At 37.5% G+C, this 13,312-nt stretch overlaps 1 protein-coding gene, 1 long non-coding RNA gene and 1 pseudogene across 2 annotated transcripts; 1 reads left to right on the top strand and 2 right to left on the bottom strand.

Moving 5' to 3' along the window:
* Window positions 1-882: 882 nt before the first annotated feature.
* On the bottom strand, window positions 883-4,348 carry LOC117237913 (annotated as a pseudogene).
* A 6,361-nt stretch (window positions 4,349-10,709) lies between these two features.
* Window positions 10,710-12,254, bottom strand: LOC117237914 (glutathione S-transferase-like). The gene is made up of 2 exons (XM_033502355.1): window positions 12,014-12,254; window positions 10,710-10,995 (listed from the first exon to the last, which is right to left on the bottom strand). Exons 1-2 carry the CDS (start codon window positions 12,248-12,250, stop codon window positions 10,903-10,905), a joined length of 330 nt encoding a protein of 109 aa, XP_033358246.1. The 5' UTR covers window positions 12,251-12,254; the 3' UTR covers window positions 10,710-10,902.
* LOC117237915 lies at window positions 10,925-12,836 on the top strand. The gene is made up of 4 exons (XR_004494078.1): window positions 10,925-11,005; window positions 12,127-12,421; window positions 12,504-12,708; window positions 12,804-12,836. It is a non-coding gene; the product is annotated as an uncharacterized LOC117237915 (long non-coding RNA).
* Window positions 12,837-13,312: the final 476 nt, after the last annotated feature.

Below are 13,312 nucleotides of genomic sequence, written 5' to 3' on the forward strand. Positions count from 1 at the left end.
TACAGTTTGATAAAGCGAAATTAAATTATCATCTTTTTGTACTACTTCAAACATTGAGATTTGTCATCTTCAAGGTCGATCACACATAGTTTCAGATTGCGGAGTTGCAAGGATAATTAATTATGCAATCGGTTTTCCTTTGATATAGATGTGAATACAAATAGCCATTGATTGACAATATACCGAAGCAATTCTAGTTTAATTTGAAGTCATCGATCCTTTGATATTTTTGGAAGAATAGTAAAAGTACAGAGAAAACAAGAAAAAATGGCGTTAACTAAAAGATAGCTCCAATGTATCTCATAAATATTATCTATATATCATTTGTAAGATGTAGGTGACCAAGATATCGAATTATACAAAAATTGTATGTAATGATTAATACTTGAACGTTACTTACATTTATGTACATGAAAATTTGATCTTTTATTAACTAAGTTATTGATCGACAAAATGACTTCCTACATAATTCTCCGCCTGAACTGAAATGCATATTTTTTTTTACGCAAGCCTTATGGGTAGCTAGCAACGAGCAAACAGATTAATTACTTTACACACGGTCGTATCTTGTTTGCTGTAGGCGAGTTCTCTCGTGTAATCAACGAAGTACTCAGCTTTAAAAGCGATAACAGAAGAACATTATTGTATCGATAAAAATCATGCTTTTTTCAAAGAAATATGTAACTCGTATTTTTTTTAAAGCAACCTTCATAACGTATTGAATAAAATAATCATACATTTTTTTTTGTTCAACATTTGTAAAATACGATATTATCAAGATCACCAAGGAGGTAATCTTCAATTCTTAATGAATATAATAAAAAACATAATTAATGATTGTTTGATGGTTTTATTATTATCTCTATAATACAAAAGCATAACATCGTGTCAACAGTTTATATAGTTCGTATGTTTCTGTAGGAATACACAAATAATAGTTCTCTATCACAACGTAATCTAAAGGGAAAACCCTAACTAAATGACAAAAATATCGGTAATAACTGGAACTAATGAATGTTAAAAGCAATCAGTATATTCCATACAAACTTCCATCAACACGATTCGTTCTTCATTCTCTCAACACACTAAGACCGTAATCTTTAAACGCTCATAAAACCATAAGCAATCGTGAAGTTTAGAATTCGCTAACTGGGCGTCTCTCAATCCAGTTTTTGATCTTGGGCAGAAGGAGGACCTTTTTCTCCAGCAGCTTCAGATTCTCGTAATTCTCGATCAGATCAGATTTGTACATAAAGTTCAAATAATCGAGCAGAGCAACGAATGTTAAATCAGTCCAAGAGAGAGTACCATCGTAGAAGTAGCCGTCATTTTCCTTCACTTGCTGGTCCAAACGTTCTAAAATGAACGGCAGCGTCTCTTCAGCAGCCTTGCGTTTTGCAGCTTTGACCTTCTCGTCCTCCTCATAGTGGAAGGCGGCAATTTCTGAAAATTTGTTTTCAGTTAAATACTATTCGCTAATGTTATACTAACTTGAATACAGTGTTGTGCGAAATTTAAATGATACTGAAGATAGAATTACAATCCTTTTTAATGCTTTGTCTTGTATTGTTGACATACGTGTATCGTTCGATTAAATCAAATATTAAATCGGATTTCAACTAATAAATACCTGAACAGATATGTACACTCTGTTATCAAGATTCTCATAAGATTTATGCAAAACAGCACTGGATACTCACTATGACGAATATCATGAATAGTATCAACAGTGGCATCAATATGAAGATTTGCCCAGTCAGTCTTTCCAGCTAAGTCATATTGTTTGGCTAAGTAACGGCAAATAGCTGTAGACTGAGCAACCTTCCTTCTATCAGCTACGAGCATAGGAAGCTGGCCATAAGGAGTCACTAAAAACATACAACTAATAGAATCAAAGATTCTATCGAACAAACAGATTATGATGCTTCTTAAATATCTAGCTTCCTGTTATCTGTTTTGGAAAGATATAATTTAATTTATTGATAATTTATCAGCAAACAAAGGGCATTGTCTCCTTAACAATACCTATTGTCCTCCCACATATCTTATAGAGCAATGGAGAGTAAACAATAATCTCTGTTATACTCTGCATAATTGTGTTCTACTTTATTTAGCTACTTTAGTTAAATTAGGAAAGATGAGATTTAAGAAACAGAACTTCTTTAAATTTTAAGCTTACAGGGCTTTATTTCTGGCCAGACGTCCTTTTTGATACGTTCATCTTCAAATGGAATACTAGCATGGCTGAAGAAGAACGGATTGGTTCTGCCAATGCCGTAACTGTGAAGTAAGTCAATTTATAGAGCGGCATCTTCCTGGAAGTATAATATATACAAAGTAAAAACAAAGAATCATTGATGACAAGAATTATATTATTACAAATTATGAAGTATAAGACAATTTAAGTAAAAAGCATCAACTACTAACTACTCGCATAGCTATTTGTATCTTTATATTTTAATATAGCTTAGATATAAAAAGAATATTATTTTTGGATGTAATAATGTATAAACTTGCGCCAAATATTATAACAAAATATTGCACTTTCTATTTAAGTAGGATAGACATATTACCGGCATTTATCTTTTTTCTATAGCAATGAAATTGTTTATAAAAAAGTTTATAAGAAAACTATCAATTAATGCAAACAACGCATTTCAAAATATTAATTACATTCGCACGATTCGTTATCTCTAGCATTTAATTTAACCATATGGTTCTATACACCCAAGACCCTCTAACAGTAATTTAGTACCATTACTAGTCGTATGTACAATGTATGTTTGTATACAACTTTCGTAACTACAAAACATTCAGCATGATTATATATTCTTCCAAACTTAAGAAACATTTTCTAATTGCATACTTAAATTTATCGATCAATTATGAACATATGATAACATTTATTTCTTTCAACTACTAATTTTCAAATCCTCTGCTGTTCCGTTAATTGAACGACGCGCCGACTTTTCGTACAAGTATCTTGTATCTTATCTGTATTATTTAGTTATCAATAAAGAAGAAACATTTTCTAATTGTATACTTAAATTTATCGATCAATTATGAACATGTAATAACATTTATTTCTTTCAACTACTAATTTTTAAATCATCTGCTGTTCGGTTAATTGAAGGATGTCGGCTTTCTGTAGAAGTATTTCATATTTATTATTTAATTATGAATAAGGAAAAAACATACAAAATATAGTTTTTAAACGGTTTATTATTTATAAAGAGAAACTTTGATTCAGGATATATATATGTCGGATGGTCATTGGAAATGGGGTTGTGGGCGTCAAATGAATCTTCTCGAGGATTAGCCATTGATACGGTACACACAGGCGTAGTTTATTACAATGATAGAATTATTACAGTCTTAACAATTGATCACGGCGGTTCGGCACTCGCGACGCTAGTGACGATGCTCTCGGGCTCAATAACGAATCCGCGGTCAACGGGACGACAACAGAACGTACTCACAAAGTCCAAGTCTGAGAATAATCACTGATCGCGAAGGCGTTACTCTTCGATCGATGAGATCGCGAGCGAGAATGCCTTTCCCGTCCCGATGATGCCACAGAGGAAAACTATAATGGGGTGTGTCTAAGGATACGAGATCATCGGATTCGTCGAGAAAAGCCTTCGTTCAGAAAGTAAGGGAAATTGGCGTGCTGCTAATTGGTCAATCTCCATATCGGTGGTTAGAAAAAGATGCTAGCCGCCCTCGAGGGAAAGTTGCTAGTGGGAGACGCCGCTCGTTGAAAAATATGTCTCCCCTATCTTCCCGTAGTTGGGACAAAGACTGTTTGTCTGTTTGAAGGACTTTAGTTAACTAAACCTTAAGATTTATAACGGGCCCTCGGGCTAGCCGAACATGTACTGCGGAGACGCATCGACATCTGGCAATCATCTTACTCGAAGAATAGGGTCTGCGTGTGGCGAGCCACGGGACAGAAACCGTTGGAATGTTTACTGTCGCGTGTCGCCACGAATATTTCTTTTAAGGAGAGCTATAGAATTACTCCATACCTTTGTTAGGCAAAGCGTTCATCCCGTGACCGCGGCTACGTTCGGCGACTGACTGTCGCCTCGAGCCCAAGCTCATTATCACGACTCTCGAACAATTACAATCGGGTTGAATAACTACAATTGTTCAATTACAGCTATAGTAGACTCTAGGTTACAATGTTGCGGGATTATCCAAAATTCCAAAGGCTCCGGTGTTCTTTCATCTCCGACATATACTATATATATACTATTTACTTACAATTTTTTTTTTAAGACTTCAAAGTCGAAACAAGCACAGGAAATTTCCAAGCCAGTTAACAGAAACTTGAATGAGACAAAAATAACCTTTAGATCTCTATATGTTCTTCTTCCCCCCTGTTGCTTCCACGTAACTCTTATCCTATTGGTGGAGCTGTGCTGATATGTGAAACTATGACTACATAAAAACATCCGGGAAGACTCATTGAATGATTTTATAGTTTAAGGTTAATAAATTTCCATAAATTAAAGTTGAAAATTTATGAGAACATGTTTTCTGTAACAAAACTTAGTAAAAACAAACTAGTAAGGTTTATAGATTCTTTAATGATTATGTATGTATTCATAAACTAGTTCGATAAACATCGTTCGATAAAACGTCGAACAACACACAACATTGAAGCGCGAAATTTCAAATTCAAGGAAAGATAAATAACAAATATTGCGAACAAATGATATTAAATTTACAATAATCTCATGTAAGAAAAAATAAAAGGGATAAAAGTAGTACAGAGGATAGAAAAATCTATAAAACTGGTGGCTGGGAAATAGAAAATATATAAATTTATGTTATTAGAGTTTAGTACTTCTGTCGATCAATGTGTTACGACCGTTCGTGGAGAGACGCAGTCGCAGTAGCGAGAGGCGTAAATTCTCGCTACGATTCGGTGAATCGACTCCGCGAAGTAGTCGTTTCCCTGTTTCGGTTAAGATAAGAGGTGGTTAAATGAATATGACACTGTATAGTAAGTGATATTTCACCGTTTATTCCAACAACTTATAACGAAGGCAGTTACGCTGGTGCGTATGTACGAGATTTTTTTTTTATTTATTTGTTGAAATTACAATTAATTCTCGCGTTGAGAATATTTTTTTTTTTATTTATTTGTTGAAATTACAATCAATTCTCGCGTTGAGAATTTTCAGTAATTTTTCTGGCGTGGCGCAGTGACATGGCTGTTTATTTACAATAAGTTAATACTATTATAGATAGGTATAATTTATAAGTATTATAAGTAAGTGCATATGCTTAGTTTGGATAATTAAATGAATCTGACGTTTAGATCTAGCGGGTAGTGCCTCTTCAGCCTGCGAGTCTGGTCCGTCGTATCGAGTAGTCCAGTGATTAGGGGGTTTCGGTGTTTGTTGATTCTTTTGCTGTATCTGTTGCTATATTTTGCTATTTCCTCTTTGACGGTGGGTATCTTGAGGTCGCGGTGTATTGTTTCATTGGTTACATACCAAGATGCGTCAATTAGGGATCTTAGCGTTTTCGATTGAAAGCGTTGGAGTATTTCAATGTTGGAGTTACTTGCTGTTCCCCATAGTTGGATTCCGTAGGTCCAGACAGGTTTTATTACGGTCTTGTAGAGGGTAATTTTATTCTGTATATTTAGTTTGGAGCGTCGGCCCGTGAGCCAATAGAGTTTTTTTAGTTTGTCCTTTAGTTGCTTCCTTTTATCTGAGATGTGTGTCTTCCACGTTAGTCTCCTGTCCAGGGTCATGCCCAGGTATCGGACTGTGTCCCTGCTAGGAACTGTTGCATTGTTGATGGTGACCTGGGGGCAGGTTTGTTTTCGGAGCGTGAAGGTTACATGTGTGGATTTCTTTTCGCTGACTTTGAAGCCCCATTTGTGAAACCACTTTTCCATGGAGTCGAGACTTCGCTGGAGAGTGGATGAGGCTATTACCGGGTCAGCGTGGGAAGCTAATAGCGCTGTGTCGTCTGCAAATGTCGCTATTGTTATATCATTTGATATAGGTAGGTCGGCAGTGTAGATGGAGTACAGTAGGGGTCCGAGGACACTACCTTGGGGTATGCCGGCTTCGATTGGGAATGTTGCGGAAGTGGCGTCTAGGTATTTAACCATGAATTGCCTATTGGTTAGGTAAGATTTTAGGATGGAGTAGTAGGGGTGGGGTAGGATCTTTTTAAGCTTGTATAGTAGCCCTTCATGCCATACTTTATCGAATGCCTGTTGGATGTCTAGGAAGACCGCTGAGCAATATTTTTTCTTTTCGAGTGTTTGGCTGATCGTATGAGTTAGGCGGTGGATTTGCTCTACTGCAGAATGATGTTTTCGGAAGCCGAATTGGTGATCTGGGAGTGTTTTCAAGTTCTCTAGGATTGGAAGGAGTCGGTTCGTGAGCATCTTCTCGAATAGTTTGGACAGGGTAGGTAAAAGACTGATTGGGCGATAGGAGCAGGTTTCGTATATCGGTTTACCGGGTTTAGGGATGAGGGTAATCAATGAGATTTTCCAAGCCTTAGGATAGTGTTCCAGGCGAAGGATAGCATTAAAAATCGATGTGATGAGTGCTATCCCTTTGTGGGAAGTTCCTTGATTGCTCTATTGCCTATTAGGTCGTGTCCTGCTGCTTTCTTGGGGTTTAGGCGACTGATTGTTTCTATAGTCTCAGCAGAGGAGAAGGGTTCGATAGGGGGGGACATTTGGAAGGGGGTGTGCAGGTATTCAGTAACGTCCGCGGCGGCTCGGGGGGAATGGGGTTTGAATACTTTTGGCAAGTGTTTAGCAAACAGGTCGGCTTTTTCTATAGGGCTTCGCGCCCATCCACCTTGCGGACGGCGGATAGGTGGGATTATTTGTGGGGGGGCGTGTGAGTTTCCTGGAGGCCTTCCATAGTGAGTAGTTGGCGTCGGCTGTGGGGGATAAGCTGGCGAGGTATTTATGGAAACAGTCGTTTCTATAGTTTCTTAAAGTTCTGGATAGCTTCCTAGTTGCGTTGTTAAGTTTGCCCTCCGGTGTTCTATGGGTCTGCCATACTCTTCTTAGTCTACGTTTTTCTGCTATTTTTTTTAGTATGTATTGGGGATATTCTTGTTTGCTGTTAGATGGCTTTGTCGGTGTGGAGAGGCGGATTGCGTTTATTATGCTCGTGTTTAAGTATTCCGTGGCTGCTTCGATATCTTCCTTTGTTTTTAGTGGGGTGAAGGCTGAGGTTGAGTGTGTAAAGACTTCTCTGAAGAGCTGCCAGTTGGTGTGTTGGTTGTGAATGGTGCCATTAGGTGTATTCTCGATGATTGTTGAACTGACTGTTGCTATCACGGGAGAATGATCGGAGGAGAGATCAGCCGAGGAGTTGATCTGGTATTTTGTTGGTGTCAGTGGGCCAGTATGTGGGTTCGTATGTGGTGAGGTAGTTGAGGTTGTTGTTTGTTATGCTGTTTAAGAGGTTTTTGCTTCTTGCTGTAACCAGTCTGCTGCCCCATTGGATGTGCTTGGCGTTATAGTCTCCTCCAACTATGAATCTGTTGCCCAGGGTGTCCAGGAAGTTATCAAAGTCCTCTTTGGCGATGGAGTGTCTGGGAGGGCAGTATACTGCTGAGGTGGTGATTGAGCCATGACAGTCTTCTATTGCTACGTTTGTTGCTTGGAGGTAGTCCTTCTGGAATGATGGGAGTTCGTAGTGCTTAATACTTGCTTTGATTATTATTCCGGTGCCACCGTGGGCCTTTCCGCTGGGGTGTTGGGTATGGTAGAATTTGTAACCACTTATTTTCAGGTAGCTCTTGTCGGTGAAGTGGGTTTCCGATACGAGCATTACGCCGATTTGCTGGTGTTTTAAGAAGAGTTCTAGTTCAAGTTTGTGTTGCGCTAGACCGTTGGCGTTCCAGAGTGCTATGCGCCTTGGTTTTATTTTGAGTCGGGGCGTGCTAATTTTTCCACGATGAGTGTTGGTAGCGATAGCAAGTGATTTATTTGCTCCGATTGTTTCTCTATTAGCTTTTCAAGCCTTGAGGAGTTGTCTGTGTTTGGTGGGTTGGGGTCACTGTTTTGGGGAAGGTTCCTTTGGCTGTTCGGGTTATTTTGGATGCCTTGTACTGCTTGGGCAAAGGAGGTTGAGGTGGAGATGAATTTGGTAGGACTGTGCGTTTGGTTGGTTGAGGGGGATTGGGGTAGTCGTGAATTTCGGCGGGCTGGGTGTTTGGTTGGATACCTCTTTTGCTCTGGGCTTAGGGTACCTGTTCGTGTATAGTGTTTTATATGCTGGGCAGCCTTTGTAGTTGGCAGGGTGGTCCCCTTGGCAGTGGATGCATTTCGCTGGGGTTTCCGGTGATTTGGCGCACTGGTCAGTGGAGTGAGAGCCTGCGCATTTAACGCAGCGGAAAGTATGGTTGCAGTATTTCTGCGTATGACCGTACCTTTGGCACCTTTTGCACTGCACTATTTCTTTTTTCACGAGCGGTGGTTCGATCTTTACTATCGCGTTCATTAGGCGACTGATGTTATATATTTCCTTATTGTTCGGTTTTTGTTTAATGTCTAGGAAGAATAAGGATAACGGGTCTTTCGAGACTCTATGCCTTATATTACTTACGTTGACGACTTCGTGGCCGAGTTTTGAGAGTTCGTATTTTAGTTCGTCTATATCTGCTGAGTGGTGTATGTTTCGTAGGACCACCCGGAAAGGCCTTTCCTGTTTAAGTTGGTAGGTGTGGAAGTTGGCGTTCAGGGTCCTGAGTGTCTTGGTGAGTTTTCTGTAAGCTTCTGGGTTTGTCGGTAGTATTTTCACCTTGTTGTTGCTTATCTTAAGGTTATATTCCTCCTTGCTGGTATCTCTCTCTAGGGACTTGGTCATTGTCTGTATGTCAATGACGTCGTCCACAAAAATTGGTGGGGGAGGGGGAATTCTCTGTGAGTGTTGGTTTGATGGCGGTTCTACGATTTCCATGGCGTCGTTTGAGGATTCCAATACGGCGAACCTGTTGTGTGTTTATTTGCGTTGCTGGTTCTATTTTCCTCTTCTTTGTAGTGTTAGCGTCGTTAGTGCGGAGAGTTCTGCTACACTTCTGCCACGGGGGGGGGGTAGCTCGGGGTAGCTGCGAGTCTGCTCCGGAGAGCCTGGTCGCGGTTGCTGGGCCATCATCGAGCTAGTTAATTCGGAAAGAACAACTAGTCGTGAGGCTGTGAGGCTAGTATTCGTGTTGGGGTTAGGTGCGTGGGATTTTCTTCTCCCTAGGGGGTAAGGGGCACTTAGCTGTGTTCTCTTTCGACGTTTGGGCGACACGTGTTGTTTTCGAACTACGCTGGGCACTAGAGACACGTCTGCACGCTTCGGCACTCCACAGCGAACTGCGTTGAGAATATGTACGAGATGAATGAGTGACTGATCTGTGGGTGTGTCCTATCCGGTGGAAGGATATTGACCGTTCGAAGGATGTGAAATCAGAACTGTCTTGGGAGACGATGCTGTTTCGGAGGAAAGCTAAGGATGGGTGTGTCTAGCGCACGGGACCATCGGATTTGTTGGTGACGATTTTAGTTAGGAGAGTGAAGGAAGTGGCTTCGTTGTTAATTGGTTAACGAAGGGTCTTAACCGCCCTCGAGAGAAAGTGGTTAGTGGGAGGAAAGTTGGAGCATACGTGAGAAAAATTAACTTTCCCTTGTCCAGTCGGGGTAGACAATAGTCTTTAGAAATTCTTCGGAAACAGACGTTTGTTTGGTTTGAAGGACCTTTTCTAGGACATCTATGAGATTTATGGAAGGTACTTGAAACTATGGAGGATACGCTGCGAGTATACGGTGACATCTGGTTGCCATATTGCTCGCGGTGCGACGTAACAAAATGGAATAGAAAGATTATACCACAGACGAAATTATACTTTACACTTTATTATACTTTATACTTTATTATACTTTATACTTTATTATTACATTACATCAATTGACATCTTTGGAATTACAATGATTCGATACACATTTTAACGTTTTAAACGTTTTAACGTTTAACATTCTAACATTCAGTTAGAACTTTGTATTGATTAGAGATATTGTAACGACCAGAAATATCGATACATATATCAATACTTTTACCTCGAAATTCGTAGATTCGTACTCTTCATTGTCCATACAAATTGTGTCATATATGTCCAAACCAAATTTAATTTACGTGCATTAACGTTTTCAAATCCATTTTTTATTTTCAAAGAACATCATATTTGTACTGGGTATTGCCAGTAAGTATCATGAAGGGACGAAACGAGTATCTCGAGTTAAGTATTGTTTAAAATAGTATATAGACATCTAGATATAACATTCAATGATTTTTCCCTCACTTATTGTAAATTATTGATATTGTAAAATTATAATTGTAAAATTATATAGTAAATGATATTGTAAAATTAAATAGTAAATTCACACGATGTTCAAATAATTCGAAATAACGATAGACCAAAAGCTGGTTAAACGAGACACAAGAATTAATCGTGCATTTTATTAAAAAGTTAAGTACGAATAAAAGAAAGAAAATTTTCGAACTTTTTTCGAAAGAACATACATTTATTATACAACATACATACATTTATTATATATTGTGTTCTTTCAAACACAATAATACCTTCCATAAAGGAACACAGCTCAGATGAGACTTTTTATAGTTAAACTTTTAACGTACTCATAGAAACGAAATTTTTTTTTTAAATAGAACTGTTACATTTTACGACACGTATAACATCGAACATTTACCAACATAGCGATGCCAGCGTACATATATATATACTGGTGTACTGGTCATCTTTTTTCCACACGTTTTTAGCTTTTTAGCTGTTTGTGAATGGGCGCCTAATCAGCCAATCAGAAATGGCCGGTATTCTATGAATCCTTTTCTTCAATGCTCAAAGAGCTGGATATTTATCCAAAGCTGGTGCCCCAAACATATACTCGTAATTTTCAAGGGCCGCTGCAAATACGAAGTCCGCCCATGTCGTCTGAAAAAAGGTTTGTATACATTTACTTTGTACCTCCTCTATTAAACAATTTTTTTAATTTACCTTGAAAAATGTGAAAAATCGAACTCTTAACTACAGATCACTAGCTTTTTAGGAAGAATTTGGATTTTTATTTTATTGTCAGAATTTAATGGATAATTTTAGAAACTTCAACCTTTGGAGGTATTTGTTAATTAAAAATGACAAAACTGGTATTATGTAAAAAAGAGTAATCAATCAATGTCGAATGGAAATTAGACAGTTCTATAAAAATAATCCTTCTCACGATTCCATAACTTCATAGCTTAATTAAATACAATTCTTCGGCGATATAATTACAAATACATTTACCGGAATTGTGTAATATGATAAATATCTCGTTAAAGAAATTGAAATCGTAAACTCTAGATTCTAGTATTCTTTCACTTTCATGTTTCCTATGAGCCCTTCAATCGCTAAATATTTTGCAATGAAACACGTATTATTAAACATCATAATCATACTAAATTAATTTAATGTGACTATTTATTATTATTATATAATAACACAATGATGAAAGAAATAAACTGGTCAAGTAATCTAAGGAACGATAATACGTATCTATGTCAGTGACAGTGAGAAAAATTCAGATATCTGTACTTACGTGATTACACTTATAAGTATCATTATATATTATATAAATATGATATTTCGAATGGTATCATTTATCACTCATTAAACAAGAGTGTCATATCCAGAGAAATGATCTTACATATCTTAATCTTTGCTTTGATTACGATAGTAATAATTTTTATCAAACTTGATGAGGAAGATACATGAATAATTATCTAAAAGCTGAAAATCTTGGCAAATTCATTTGTACATAAACTAACAGGAGTGAATTTTAAAGATACACTCTGCTCTCAACAATTAAAGCTGTCTTGTCGCAACAAAGTTTCAATAATTTTTTATGGACAACATGGCCCAGTTTGCACAAAGACTAAAAATTTTAACATTAAATTTGGATAAAAAATCTTACGGTAGAAGGAATGATATATCCTTTATTTTTGCCAATAATCTGGTCGAATTTAGTCAAGTAAAATGGTATTGTTTCGTTCAAAAGTTGATTCTTCCTCGCTTCCTTCTTTTCAGGATTCTCCTCCATGCGATAGTAGCAGATATCTGAAACGTATATGAAACCAACCGTTACGTTCATTTGTGTTTTTCCCCCTAAACGAAGAGAAAATAAGGTGTGAAAGAAGGAGTAGCCTCTCATAGTTCCTACAATTTCTTCATTCCTTTGCTTTCTTCAATATTGCCTCAACAAGTTCCTGTGGTTCACGATGCTTGAAATATATACAATGTTACCAGCGTGGAAATTGTCTTGGAAACTTGGAAAATCTTTCAAGAGGAACAACATTGCTAACTGAGATTCGAGAAAGGAAATGTAAGTAAATCCTTGCTTCTACGTAGAGCTTTTTTATTTACTTCTGACGAGTAAAGTACTGTTATTAAAATTTGATTAAAAGTACCAAGAATGTCGAGATATAAACAACCATTTGTGGAAAGGTCAGGAGAAGCAGAATTATCGAATAAACGTTACATAACTCTTAGTGATTAAGTAAGAGAAGAGTAACGAGAAAAAAGTCTTTTATCTAGGTCTTAATAAAGTATACTATATTTATCTCCATATCAAGTATAACAACAAGATATAAACAGTCTTCTAGAAATTGAGTAAATATTACATAATTACATCTTGAGCAATATTTTGCGTCTTAGCTTTTGCTTAATCATTATGATAATCTTAAATATCTGTAAATTCTTCACAGACTCTTTGCATCTTCTATACAGGTATCTTATGATCATGTGATAACACACAGGAAGAAAAAATAGAGGAAAAAACAGCGTAAAAAAAAGTTGCGTAGGAGTATCGTCGCACTACATCATTCGACAATTGATGCACGTCATGGCGATCGTCACGGCTTAAAGCAGGCCATCAAAAACACGTTTGTTATCGTACGGAAAAATCTGCGACGTTCCAGCTGTTCAGGTGCATCGAATTGTGAATCATCGGCGGTACGAAGCAAGGCGAGGGGCGTAAATAGAGAAAGAAGAGAAGAGAAGGATTCGCATAAATGATAAAATATAATCGTTCGTTCCTCGTCGATGGCGGATGGATGGCTTTAATCGTGGACGATATCGATACGATTATATTTTATACATTTGAAACAAATATAAAAGACGAGCAAAACCAGAGATACGATCGTTATGATATTATTCAATCGGTAGCCTATTTACCTCGTTTTTTGTTCACCTTCTCTGTCTAGTAATAATTTTT

This window comes from Bombus vosnesenskii, unplaced genomic scaffold, assembly GCF_011952255.1.
Source record: "Bombus vosnesenskii isolate JDL3184/JDL3185 unplaced genomic scaffold, Bvos_JDL3184-5_v1.1 scf7180000013405, whole genome shotgun sequence".
In the NCBI taxonomy this organism is placed as follows: domain Eukaryota; kingdom Metazoa; phylum Arthropoda; class Insecta; order Hymenoptera; family Apidae; genus Bombus; species Bombus vosnesenskii.